Source organism: Paramormyrops kingsleyae, chromosome 16 (assembly GCF_048594095.1).
Source record: "Paramormyrops kingsleyae isolate MSU_618 chromosome 16, PKINGS_0.4, whole genome shotgun sequence".
Lineage (NCBI taxonomy): Eukaryota > Metazoa > Chordata > Actinopteri > Osteoglossiformes > Mormyridae > Paramormyrops > Paramormyrops kingsleyae.
The window spans coordinates 7,671,503-7,685,772 of NC_132812.1; the positions used below are offsets into that span (position 1 = coordinate 7,671,503).

General features: G+C 40.8%; 1 protein-coding gene across 1 annotated transcript; it reads right to left on the minus strand.

The window, feature by feature from the left end:
* Positions 1-1,045: 1,045 nt before the first annotated feature.
* On the minus strand, positions 1,046-8,506 carry LOC111846109 (eIF5-mimic protein 2-A-like). Its single transcript, XM_023815988.1, has 12 exons — positions 8,356-8,506; positions 7,127-7,200; positions 6,797-6,973; positions 6,597-6,691; positions 6,448-6,513; positions 6,131-6,266; positions 5,759-5,868; positions 5,495-5,665; positions 2,507-2,653; positions 2,144-2,282; positions 1,925-2,047; positions 1,046-1,775 (listed from the first exon to the last, which is right to left on the minus strand). The coding sequence occupies exons 2-12, from the start codon at positions 7,188-7,190 to the stop codon at positions 1,744-1,746; spliced, it is 1,260 nt and encodes a 419-aa protein (XP_023671756.1). The 5' UTR covers positions 7,191-7,200; positions 8,356-8,506; the 3' UTR covers positions 1,046-1,743.
* Positions 8,507-14,270: the final 5,764 nt, after the last annotated feature.

A 14,270-nucleotide genomic window follows, 5' to 3' on the forward strand; every position in this document is an offset into this window, starting at 1 on the left:
CTCTTGTTCTGTAATGTTTGAAAGAAAAAACTTAAACATGCTTAGTTACACTCCTTGAGACTAGACTATATACTTTGCTTTATCACACATATTTTGGTTACATGACATTTTAATGCCATTAATAAATTTGCCAACTAAATCTCTCCAATCCACAGCCTCCAAGATAATCACATACTTTAAATTAAAATTCCTTCATTCAACCATCTTCTATAGTTTTTATCCAAGACTGTTTCCATAAACACAAACTATACTGTGCATTCTCTGAACCATCCTAACTTACACCCTTGATCAGGTTGGTCATAAATGTCCCATAAGGCACCTTGTATACCGATGAGCCAAAACAAGGTCATAATGTATAAAATATGGGCTATCTTAGAAGATAAGCTAAGTTAGTACTCATAGTCGACGTTGAATGCAGAAAGATATGGGCAGGGATCAACACCTGTCACTCCAACTGGGTGTTGGGCAGCCAGGACTCATTAATTTACAGTCCCATTTGTTTACTCGTTTTACCTTACTGTGAATGCAAAAGAAAACGGCAGCCAAAGCCATGTTCTATGAATTAGTAGGGGTAACATTAGTGTACTGTAATGTGCTAGTGTGACAAATATCCGTTAAGCGATACTGTACTCGATTTTTACATCAAATATTTGTTTTTTTTTTTAAAGGTAATGTATTAAGCTAACTTTTAAATGAAATTAAAGTGTTTTGGGAGGTTGACTGTGGTCATATTTAGGGTTTACACTATAGAAATAAGCACATATTACCATTTTTAGTGACTCTACCAAACATCCGCAAATTATCCTCATTCGCGACGGGTTCTGGAACCTAACCTCGCCCATGTCCGAGGTCTGACTATCAGTTTTTCTAAAATAGCAAATAAAATTATGAGGAACACCACAATGATAGACAATTCTGAACCTACCTGAATCATACATTCCATTCCTAGCTTACATTTATGAACTGAATAGTTTGCTTAAAAAGACTCAAATCAATCGGTTAAATAGGACTCACTGACCAAGCACAAAAAAAAAAAAACAACAAATACCTTTAATTCTCTTTATTTAAAAAGTCGATTGATAGACCAGGATAAAGAAACAGAAATGAAATATGCTGGCACTGTATCTTACAGAAGACACATGGGAAGCTTAAGGTCCACCAGCTCCACTTCTGCAGATCTTGGATTTTATCCAAAAGTCAATAAGGGCAACCTAGAGGGGGCTATAAACGACATTACAAAAAGGAGGGCTTTGGCTTTAAAGGAAACAAGACAAAAGTGGGGGATTACAAATAAAAAACCTCAGGAAGCTTAGATATGGAGAAGCTTCCCCACTAGGCAGCAACTCAAAAAGGGCAGCCATTTTGAGTGAAATATTAGCTGGAATGTCATTTTTAAATAAAGCCCGGGATCTTTAAATCGGCAGATCACATCAAGTTAAATACTCTTCTGGGAACAGTTAACTTGTAAGCATTACCGAATCTTTTTAATCTTCAAACTTTTGGTGACTAGGGGGGCTGAACTGACCAGCACTATATTTTATATAAACTTACTTTAGAAAAAGGTAAGTTAAAATTAACTGTAGTTGCAGCCCTTAAAATTACATCTAGATGTTAGAGTTGGGGGAGGGGAGGTGGTGGGGTGTAGGAGGTAGAGTAGAAGAAAGAAAACTGGAAAGACGAGCACTTCGTAACAAAACATTCTAGTGATCTGGCTGCTAGCACTTAAAAACATCTCGGGAGGTCTCAGTCGGCTTCCTCTTCCTCAGACTCGGACTCTGGAAAACATACGGACACGCTGTCATGCTCAGCACCACTTATGGTAATCACAAGCACACTAAAAGGCTTAAAAAAAAAATCGAATGCAGTTGTTCTGAATAATCAGCTAATTAGCTTGCCACTTAACAGTGACTGACTTGGCACTTACCTTCTTCGGCGTTTTTGAGCCAGTCAACAAATTTTTTCATCTGCTCGAGGAAAACGCTCTTGCCTTTCGCCATGTGGGCATCGCTATACCACTTCAAAATGGCTTCCTCACTCAGGACATCCGCTATAGGAGAAAATCAAAGAGGCCACGTGAACGGGGCTGCCAGAGGGACAAGGTGGTGGTTGCCGCCCCTGATGAGGCAGTGCCAGGGTAACGTGCCTTTATAAAGCAGCACGACGATCTTCTGGAAGGCCTTCATGAAGTCAATGTTGTCGTAGCAGTACTCCTGGATCTTCAGCAGCAGGGTGAGCTCTGACAGGCCCTGGGAGGTGAAGGCTTTCAGGAGGGGGCTGTATTGCTAAAAGGGACATGACAAAACAAATAAAATTATAATAAAATATCAGAGCCCCAGATACTGTGAACTTACTATTAGACAGTTTGGGTGAATTTCCAACAGGGACATTTAACAAAGCAGTAATTCCTCTGAACATGGTGTCCTGAAATAATGGCAGTAAAAACTACTCAGGAGAAAAAAATTATAAAAATAAGAGACTTATTTTGCTGCCATTAAAGCAGCTTCACCTTCAAGTGTTTGATGGCTTGCTCAGTGACCAGCTCTTCTTTCTTGTTCCACTCCACGGAGCTCATCACACTGGTCCACACAATGCCAACCATGGTCTGCTCAGAGATGTTGGTCTTTTTCATTTCCTCCTTTACATAGGCAATGATCTATGGCACAGATACATTATATACTAGGGGTGAGCAATATGACCTAAAATTACTATCATGGTATTTTTCATTACTGTATTACTTTTTCCCAAGTTTTGGAAGCAGTAGCACGTTCTGTCCCTTTATGTAAATAAAAGATTTTATAATATGTTAAGTACACTTTAATTGATATTACAGTTGGGTATGGGTGGTCTTTGAAAAAGATATGAGAAAACATTACCTATGACACTGTATATTTGTTTTATAATTGTCAGACTAACAACACAAACAGAATGACAAGCTGCTTCGCCTGAAAATTGCATTTTACAGTTCATCTCAAATAAAACGTAGGGTTGCCAACTTTGGTCAGCTAGCTGGAGAGAGATTTTCGATTCGAAAAAAGTCTGCACATGCATGCGCACACACACCTTTATATGTAAATGTTTAACCTTGTAAACAGTCTGTAGAGTTCGCAAACTACCCCAATGCTTTTAATGTAGCTAATGTCAGGTTTATAATGGAATAATATAGATTTGTCGTAAGATTTCTTGCATGAGCCCGTGTCTGAAACCATGTCAGGCCAGATGCCTGAAAGCTGGCAACCCAGAAAAATAATTTTGTTTCAACCATGTTATAAAAGATATATAAAAAATTACATTCCTCTATGCAGTTATTAAAAACCGTAAACTTAGACGAACATGCAATAACAAGTAAACTACGTCTATTTACCTAACATTTTATAAAACACTGCTTTTGAAAACTTTTCAGCTGTACCATTTAAGGACTTACCAGCCACTCTGTTAGGTGTTAGATTCACTGCTGTTAACACTAACGGCACAAAAGCACAAAAAAAAGGTCTGCAAACACCAAAATACGTCTTACTTGGAGGTTAAAGGAGTTTGACTTTCATTGGTATGGGGAAAGGGGCGGTTCTAGTGTTAACTGGGTAGTAGTACCGTTTACCACAAACCTTGCATTACGGCAGCGGCACATATGCACATATATATGTATATATATGTATGTGTGTGTGTGTGTGTGTGTGTGTGGAAACAGGTGACTGTTTAATGTGTATAATTACACACATTATTATGAATTTTAATTTGCTATTGCAACATTGCAGAGTGCGTATAATAGAAAATTCAGACAACACAGCTAAACTGGTTACATATACTATTTAAGCACAAGTATTTAGATTACAAATTAATCTTTGAAGAAAATTAAATGCTATATTTTTTATAAATAGGCCATTGTATAATTAGGTTGTTGACTTATCGCGGTGTTAATGGTATACTGAAAATCCATATCGCGGTGTTAATGGTATACTGAAAATCCATATCGCGGTGTTAATGGTATACTGAAAATCCATATCGTGGTGCATAATGGCAGCGGTAATGACTGACACCGGTGTACCACCCACCCCTATTACATACTTACTTATATACAGCATTATCTGCCAATGTAAAATGTTCAAAGAATGTCCACACTGAGTATACTGTGTCTTATTAACAGACAATTTCAGTGTTTTCAAGACTACTGAATTACAGATCCCCCTCTGGTAAGAGGAAAATAACCAAATTTATCTTAAAAAAAGGATGTTATACTTGAAGTAACAGGAAAAGTGAGGAACGCTTTAGATCAAGAAGGTCAGCAAACATCCTGGAGCAGTTGCAATTCAGTGGCTTGATTACAGGACCCAACTGCTAGGGTGCTCCCTAATAAGGAACAATCATTGAAATTTCAATACTTGCTACATTTTGTTTCCTATCAATATTAATTAGTGTAGGTAAAAGAAGAATCAATTACAAGTTTACCATTGCTGCTTTTGGATGAGCTCAGCATTCACTCCCTAAACCAGTCAATCATTTTCCTAATAATCCAAGACAGCTTTGTGAAAATTTTTGAACTTGATGCCGTGCTTGATAAATATCCCAATATTTACTGCATATTAGAATTTGATCAGAATTAGAATTTGGTGATCAGTGGTCATTGTTAACACACCACAGCACAGCACACAGTGCGCAACAACGAAATGTGTCCTCTGCATTTGACCCATATGTGACTTTCGTGACATAGCAGGGGGCAGCTAATTCAGCGCCTGGGGAGCAGTGCTTGGGGACGGTACCTTGCTCAGGGTACCTCAGTGGTGACTGGCTGGTGGGGGATTCGAACCTGCAATCTTTCGATTATAAGTGTGCTTCCCTAACCATCAAGCCACCACTGCCCACAATCATATCATGCAATCATCAATATATCATCAATCATCATCAATATATCATGCAGGCCTAGCTTATTATAGCAAATACTTTTGTATCTCATTGAATCTGTTATTCCAACCAGATAACAACTGCAGCTTGGGTCCACGCATCCATCATTATTACTTCTTCCCCCCATTTTAAAACTTTGTCTATTGTTTTTAGAGTTAGTAACTATGCTTTTTCAAGATGGCAGATGGATTGTTTGCAAGGCAGCATCACAATATTATTATTAATAATAATAATTTTTAACTATTATTTTCTGATTTTGTAACTTTTTTTCCCCCAGGATGGCGACTGTATTGTGTGTTAGAGGCAGGCTATATGCATAACCAATTAGCAATAAATTGAGGTGCAAGTCCCACCACAAAGTACTGAAAAACTACCCCAGCTGGTTTGGTACTTTGGATATTGGAACTTTTGGTACTGGTACCTGACCAGAAATCAATGCAAAAGGGAAACTACAGAATTTTTATCCAAAAGCATGGATTCAAACCCAGAGTCTCCCACAGATGGGCACAGGATTGGGCAACTACACTGCAGAAACTGTAACTAGAACACTGTACATCTGTGAACAGCCATCAAACAGCAAGCGGGAAGCCAGACTAACATCTTTGAAAGGATCTCCACGTGACATCTGCTCCTGTAGCTCCTTCTGCAGCTCCTTTCGGGCCCCGATGGACTGCTGGTTCCGGGCAAAGTCCGACAGCTCCTTGAGCCCAGCATCGGTGAAGTATTTCGCAAAGTGCTCACAGCTCCGCTTGTTGGCAGGAAAAAGTTCCTGTACGAGACCGGAGAGCGAGGAAGTCTGCGTGTGAGATCAGGTAAAAATGGGCAACCAATCAGAGAAGGACCTTCATGTGGCCCGGATTACCATCAGTCGGTTGTCCATGCCGACCTTCCGGAGACTGGCAGCGACGGAGTTAATATCCTTCTCATTTATCCATGATTTAAACAGCTTAACAGCAAAGGCTGCAGACACACCTGGAAACAAGTAAGAGATCCTTGGAATATTTTGATAACTTTTCTGGACAGATTGCAAACTAAATTAAAAAGGAGGGAATGCAGTCAATCCTTTATATATCAACACATTTTGTTGCTTTCCCAATACTTCCCCAAAGTAGTTTTTATAATCAATCTATGCTGCAGGGTATTTTTCTTTTTTAATAGAATTAACTCAGATTTAACCAAGTAACTATAGAGTTCCACCTCCAGGAACTGTTAGGCTACAGATGTCTATGCCTACCTTCCTTGACAAGGTTCTCATTGAAGAGACTACTCAGAATGGAGGCTGATATGCTCCCATTTGCTAGTAGGATGCCTGTGAGCATGGCCAGCTTGTTACGCTCGGACTCTGTGAAACCCTTCAGGAACAGGAGAAGCTGCGGGGGACACAAACAGCTGTTCAACAGACATGCCTAGCTGCAGCACAGCAAGTCACTGTCACACAGAGTAAAAGTGACACTTCACTGTATAGGTACCGAAAACCAGTAAGCAGTTACATTCATAAGTGTGTTTAACAAAAACTAACAAATTTCATTTTTAATGTTAAAACTGGCTCACCTTCTTGATCTCCTCTTCAAAACCTTTCTCCAGGTACTTATAGCGCCTGATAAGTTTATTAAAAACCTAAAAACAAACCGAAGAATCAGGGCAAGCTGTAATGCAACATATTAAATATTAAAAGGTGCACAGTGATGCAAGAAGCCCACCTGAGCATACGCCTGCATGGTCTCCAGGTCTTCCTGTGCTTTAAAGAGACAGAACTCTGTACAGGTCATGTCATCAGACAGTGTTCCCCCTGGGGCTGAGCAGAATAGAAAAAAGCAGCAAATTTCAGAAGTCAAAAAGTGGTAGAACCAATGAGACATTAGCCTGGACTGATTAAATGATGGATATTCATCACCCTTACCCAGCATGCCACCAGCCACCAGGATGTCAAAAAGTGTCTCTGCATAGCGCCGGTAGTCAAGTTTGGCACCAGAGGCATCAAGGAACTTAGCTACCGCTTCCAGATCAGTGCCAGTTTGATTCAGACCTTGTACAATGCTTTCCTGAAACTGTGTAGGATCAAATCTCTCCTTTTCATCTACAGGATTAAAATAATAATAATAAACATTTGGTTAGGAACTTCTTTATAGGACTATTTAGACATGGTACCACTGCTCTTTCTGCAAGATCACTTCTGGGAAAATTATGCAAGTTTACAATTGTCCAAGACAAAAACTTCAGCAGTACCCACCTCTTTTCCTAGTTTTAAAACGCTGGCCGGTTAGCGTTGGCTTTTGCTGCTTTTGATTATTCATAAAAGACACCCTGTGGATAAGAGTGAAGTTACATTTACACAGAGTATAAAGGACTAAACACTTAAAATTTACAGTACGATTCTGTAACTACCGCATACATGCTTTCACATGCCAGCATCACAGTTAATATGGCAGCAATCAGCCTGCTGCTATCGTGAGGGGAACTGGACTACATCTCCCAGAAGGTCTCTGCTTCAGTCTGGCACGGGACTACATTTCCCAGAATGCCTCGGAGTCAGATGGACACGTGAACCCATTTTAGGTTTTAAAAAAGGAAGGCGAACAAAGGATTCTTTCCTTTTTATTAATTCGCCCATATATATGTATTACTTCCCACGGGGGGCGGCTTAAAACTATATACGTGTATACTTTTATGTAGAAGCCGATAGGACCGCACACATGGCTGGCCGTCAGCGCGCAGCCCCGGACGTCTCCAGCGGTCGGGAACGTCTGACATCGCATCCCTCTATCCTTTTAAAGCAGGCCTTGCAACAAGCCTCGTTTACATACAAATCCCAAAAAGATACTCATGCGCCCATTTTCAATGTTCCTGGTCTAACAGCCCTAGTGTATGCGTCGCGGTCTGAGTTTAAAATGCAACAAAACACAAAGCAGGCCAGCCACGGTGAGTCACGCAGCCATTTTGACACCACCAAGCTTAACGTACTGGGTAAGCGATCGGAAGGGTTTTTTTTTAAAAGAGGCAAGGGGGCCCACACGGGCTAAGTGGACCCAAACACACTGGGATATAGACAGCGAGGACAATCAACCCCGGAATAACATGGATTACAAAGGGAGAAGAGACCCCAAAATAAGACAGGGCCGCTGCTCTTGCACGGTCTCTGATCCCTAAACCTTACAACTACCCAATTCACTAGTTCCGTGATCATGTCTATAGAAACACTAGAAATCCGCTACTAATTGTTTCCACACAGGAAAGCCGGTATGCAGATGTAAAGAGGAATATTCTTGCACGCATAGTTGCAGATGAATTCTCCCTTTATTTAGGCCGTGAAGTTACACCGCCTGCCATAAAGGGAAGCATATTTGCAATCGCCCCATAAACGAAACCCAAAAAGGTGTTCGTCAGTGTGTGAACCCAAAAAATGTTCAATTCAAGTCGAGCAATACATTAAAAAAGAAAACGATCATGCGGAAGACTTACCGAAATAAATGCAGATCAAAAATGCGAGGACCTAGACTGCGACACGACTCAAAATCTCAACCCTCAACAATGTGTTTTCTCCCCTACAATGAAACGGACTCAAGTGCGGCGGCGCACGACTCATAAAATGTGGATCCTTACACTTTCCGACGGAGAACAAACTAGAAATAAGAGTTTAAAATGGAAATCATCCTATGTTACATAGATATAAATTGCATATTTTATCTGTCATATAGGTTAGTTCCACCAATTGATGCAGTTTGTGATTTTAAAATATATATATATAGATGTATCCCCCCTCCTTCATTTCCATAATTGTCCTGCCCAGTACTGTCTCTGCGTGTCGTAACGGTCGCTGGGACGCCGGCTATAGATCATTGTAGATTTTATCATCCTCAACATTTTGTACCAGGTCGTGTCAAGAGATTAAAAAAAGATTTTTCATGGGTCCGGTGTAATATGTCTAACGTTACACATGCATGCTTTAAACAACTCATCACTTCAGAGCATAAATCAATCTGGTACTCTGGTACCCTTAGATGGCGTCCTTATTTGCTATCAGATTGTTCATGTTTTCTAAACTGAAGATAAAAATAATAATTTCCCAACCAGATAAAAGCACAGTTTTAACCTAAATGGCTTAACCTAAATATTCAGATTATTAAGTGTGTCGTATTTGTATGAATGAGTGTAGCAGTAGAGTATCAGCTGAGTATTTAAATGATAAGTCGACTCCGTTTTATTATTTCCTTCTTGATTTAATTAATTAGGGAGGTACGCTGATCTGTACACTTGACTGCACAGTGCTGGGTGATTAAGAAAGACATGTCTGCGACAATGGAGTTTTCATGATCTCCCCATGCTGGGTGGGTTTTATGAGGTACTCCAGATCCCTCATCTACCTAGTTAAAATTTTATATTGCAACTGAATCTCTTCCTTAAAGTCAGAGTTACAGTATAATTATACAATAACCTGATGCACACATGATTTTATGATTTTGGATAATTTCATTACAATCACAACAGAAAAAAATGTTAATTTTGCACTGGGACAGTCATAGCGGGTGTATGATCATAATATGAATTCAACATTACAGATGGTGCTATATGCAATCAGAGTTGGGTAATTCAGGTCCAGAGAGTAAAAGTCCAGAATGGGATTTTGTTTCAACCAACCAGTTGAGTACTGTAACTCTTTGTGACTGTAACTCTTTATGCTCAACTGGTTGGTAGAAACAAAATCTTGATCTGGACTTTTACTTTCTGGACCTCAATTACCCAACTCTGTATGCAATTATGTGTTCCCATGGATAACCTGGCAGAAGAGATCATAAATGTTTCAGGGACAGTGTCACCTAATATTGTTAAACTTTTTCGATTTTTCCCCTTTAATCACCATGGGAGTTTTTGGTTTCTCTTGTTGTCTTATTATGATATTTTTTTTCCTCTTTTGTATTTAGCAAATGGGTTTAATGTTAGCGATGTGCATTTTGAGAAAGCAGAGTCAGACAATCCCTGGAACCATTGAGAGTTAAAGGGGAAAATTGCTCTGCTGGCTATGTGACCACAGGGGTGGTGTCCTAACACGCTGAGCCACACCTCCCCCAAAACCCATGATCTTTTGAGCTGGAATTGAACTAGTGACCCAAGGATGTCCACCTAAGGCACCTTAGTCATTAGGTCCACCATCTGAACTGTCAATGCTACTAAGACTGCAACCACACAAGCATGTTGTATATATCACTGTGACTGAAGTTGGCCATCATCTTTTTCTATCTGTGTATGTATCTGCTGTATGTATGAGAGCCATTGACACATTCTCTGTGCGAAAATACTTGATAAATAAACCTTATTTTCCTTTCTCTGCCCTGGTAGCATTATTGTTGCTTGCCCAGAGGAATAAACACATAATCGCACATTGTTGGCACAAATGTTCAAGTTCTTAACACTTTTTCCTCACACCTTCATGGTGGGAGTTTAAATCCCACCTCTGCTCTTTATTTGTGTGAGTTTGCATGTTTTCCTGGTGTTGTGTCATCATAAAGCTTCTCATAAAATAATAATAATAATATATTGCATTTATAGAGCACCTTTCACAGAACCCAGGTCACTTTACAATGAAAAAAGGAAAGCATTTAAGCAATTCAGGAAGAGAAATGTTCACTAAATAGGAGGTCTTTAAGTTTTAAAAGTGGAGAATGAGGAAGACAATTCCAGAGTTCTGGGGTAACGGAACTGAATGACCTGCACCCATACTGAGAAACCTGTTATGAGCGACAAGAAATAGATTACAGCTAGATAACCAGAGTGAAGGTTTTGAATTTGGTATGGGACATAACTGGTAACCAGTGTAACTGTGAGAGAATGGGGGTGAAGTGAGCAGACAGCTTATGAGTAATGACTATTGCACCACACTTCTGAATAAACTGAATCTTTTGTAAAGATTTTGCATAAAGGCCAATTAAATGGCAATTACGAAAGACAATATGGGGAATAATGAAAGCATGAACCAGAGCTTGCTCATTATTACTTCTGAGAAACAGCTGCAGACACGCAAAATTACAAGAGGGAGGACCGGATATGCTGATCAAAGTTTAGTCACTCTTAAGAGGAGAGGTAGGAGACTTCAGTTTGCCTAAAGTGACATACTGTTGTCTGTTTATGAGATATGACCTTAACCAGAGAAGGGTTAAGGGAGGACAGATGAGCAATGAGGACTTCATGATTTACAGTGGCAAGTGCTGCACTTAGATGGAGGAGGAGAAGAATGTTAAGAGTACCATCATCAGCAGACCTGAGAAAATCATTGACAACTCACAAATGAGCTTTCATAGAACTGTGCTGTTTGCGGAAACCAGATTGAAAAGGCTCATAGAGGGCATTTACCTGAAGAAAACTGTGAAGTTGCATAGCTATCACTCATTTGCTAGAAATGAACAAATTGAGGTAGGGGTATAATTAGAAAGAGATAGAAAATTATCTTAACATCAAGCCAGTGTTTTAGCTTTCTTTGACATACGTTATTAGCTGTTGTTCAAATAAAGTGACACACAAATTAAATTAACTAAAAAATTGTATTATCAAGCTATCTGAGCTTGGATGGGCGGAGTGATGGCTCTGAGGCTAGAGATCTATGCCAGCAATGGGAAGATTGCTGGTTTGAATCCCGTGAATGCCAGGAATGATCCTACTCCATTAAGCCCTTGAGCAAGGCCCTTAACCTGCAATTGCTTTGTCCTGAGTATGATGTTAATCTACGTCCTATAAGCAGGTCCTCCAACTTACAAGGAAAATTTGGGGGTTGGTGGCATGATTGGCACTCCAGCCACTGGAAAAACTCACACTGTTCCATTCAGACTAGTGGGGTGCTGAGGTATCACCTGCCACATGGCTGCACTTAGGCTCTCTTCCCTGACGTGGTTTGTCGTGTGGAGGGCGCAGCAACGTGCTGTATGCTCCTTACCCGTCTCTAGGCTTGGGTAAGTGTTGCTGCCTCCAATCTAACTTTTTTTTTTTTTAATTTTATTTTCCAAGTACCTAACTCTGTTTGAAGGTGACAGATAACATCAACAGGAAATGTTTTTATGGTTACCCAGCAACCTGATCCTGGAACCACTCAGCACAAGGATTTTTTCTTTATCTTCTCGTAAATAAAACTCTTATTTTGTGTTCAGCATCATAAATCTGTTGTTCAGTTAAACATTTATATGGAATGACAGAATCGATGAATCCATCATTTGGAAAGTGGAAATATGTGTTTTGCAGTTAATCTGCTAAAACATTAATAATATTTTCAAGAGTGCACTGTTCTGTACTTTTTGGACAAAAGTATTGGGAGACACCTTTTACTCATTGAATTCAGGTGTTTCATTCAGACTCATTGCCACATGTGTAAAAAAAGAAGTACCTAGACATGCAGTTAAGTTTACTTGAATGGCATAAACCACTCTTACTTTACAATATTTATGTTGATACTAGTTATTTCAGCTACAGAATTCAACTTCTGACCAAAAGGATGTTGGTTCAAATCTCAGTGGAAACCATCTTGTTGTGCCTTTAGTATGCATCTTACTGCCTGTCTATACTGATAATGTATAACTATTGATGCCTGTTGAATAAAGGTGTCTGCTTAAAAGGCATGAAATAATAATAATAATAATAATATGGCAGAAATAAAAACATGGTTCAAAATGAAAATCATACTGACTTGGATGTCTCCTAGGATAAAAAGGTCCGCACCTGTAGAGTAGCCAGAGATCCACGGTTGAAAAATGGGGTACAGTCTCCCTTGGCCACCCAAGTATGGCTACTGCAATGGCTGCTCAGCTGAGAAGTGGATTAAGACATAAGAACCAACCGTCTGAGGATGTTTCAGGGGCTCAACACCTGACCACCGAAACAAAAACACCGGTGCAGGAAATGGATACCTGAAATTAATACTTTCATCATGCATACCTATTATACTGTAACACAACTAGAAACAGACAATACACAACACAGGCAAAAACTGCACACATCCTTCATACAGGAATACCCCAACATTAAGATCACAGAACAAGGAATAGCAGATCAAAAACGTACAATCCTTATTAATAACCTTATTCAACAAACAACACTGGACAAAGTCAAACACCAAGTTGCAGCCAAATTACACAAAGAAAGACAGGATCAATGCAGGATCAACACACACCCACACATCACGGAGTTGGACCACAGCCATGAAACCTCACAAACTGACAGGACAACTGCTGCAACAATAGAAGAATCTAATGAGGCACCAGTGCAGACACAATCTACCTCAGACCCTACAATAATACAACCACTAAATCATAACATAAATAGTTAAGTTACACTCACACTGTACCTAGGAACTGACCCCACCCACAATTACACCCAGAATACATACATTACACTACAAAAGGCAACAATAATCTACACGTTTTACAATGGAGAATACCAAAAAATACATTTCTAGAGAATAATACAAAAACAGGTGTATGTCAGGTGTAACAGGTGTAATTTTAACAGGTGTGTCTTGTGTATGATCGGGTAGCGGGAAAGCAGATCCAGGAGACAGAAATCCAAAGGACGGGGTTTATTCACAGACTGGGTAACTACACAGGACAAACATCAATGACAGATCTGGGAAACAGAGGTGGACGTGGACTGATATACATTAAACAGGCCAAAACTAACATCAAACAGCTGGGAACAATTAGGGTAGTACACGTGGGTAATGAGGGGGCGTGGCACACACGAGGATCAGACGAGCCGGGCGTGACAGAACCCCCCCAAAGGTGCGCACTCCAGGACGAGACCAGGGGCACGGGACCTGAAAAACAAGACCAAAAACATCAACGAGGGACCGGGAACAGAACAGAAACACAGAACAAGCACAGGTGCAACAGTTAAGACAACCTGACACAAGATGGGAAATGCAGACAGGCAGACCAGGAAGGGAGACATAGGGGGAACACCAACAGGCGGAATGAAAGGGCCAGGAGTGAACAGTGGAACCAGAGGGGGACGAGGAGCAGAGACAGGAGGGACAAAGGGATGAGGAGCACACACGGGACGCCAGACAGGAAAGGCCGGGGGGCAAAGGGGAACCTGAGGGAGCCACAGCGAACGACAGGCGGCAGCTGGAGGGGCCGCAGGCAACTGAGAGGCTGAGAGCTGAGGGACCCCAGGTGGCCACGAGACCGGAGCCGAAGGGGACCATGAAGGGGCCAAGGAGGAAGACAAAGGGACCAATGGAGGGGGCAAGGAGGAAGATGAAGGGGGCACCAGTGAGGGCAAGGAGGGAGCAGAAGGGGACCATGGTGAAGACAAGGAGCGAGGGGAAGCCGCAGCAGGTGGCGGTGCCGTCCACCAATGGGCCGCAGTCGAAGGCAAGGAGGGAGGGGAAACCGCAG

Excerpts from the sequence above, each read along its gene's own strand:
- LOC111846109 (XM_023815988.1), bottom strand. The coding sequence starts at position 7,190 with ATGAATAATCAAAAGCAGCAAAAGCCAACGCTAACCGGCCAGCGTTTT. Across the intron at positions 5,869-6,130 it reads TGAGAACCTTGTCAAGGAAG|GTGTGTCTGCAGCCTTTGCT; the intron begins GTAGGCATAGAC and ends ACTTGTTTCCAG. Across the intron at positions 2,048-2,143 it reads CGTCGTGCTGCTTTATAAAG|CGGATGTCCTGAGTGAGGAA; the intron begins GCACGTTACCCT and ends TTTCTCCTATAG.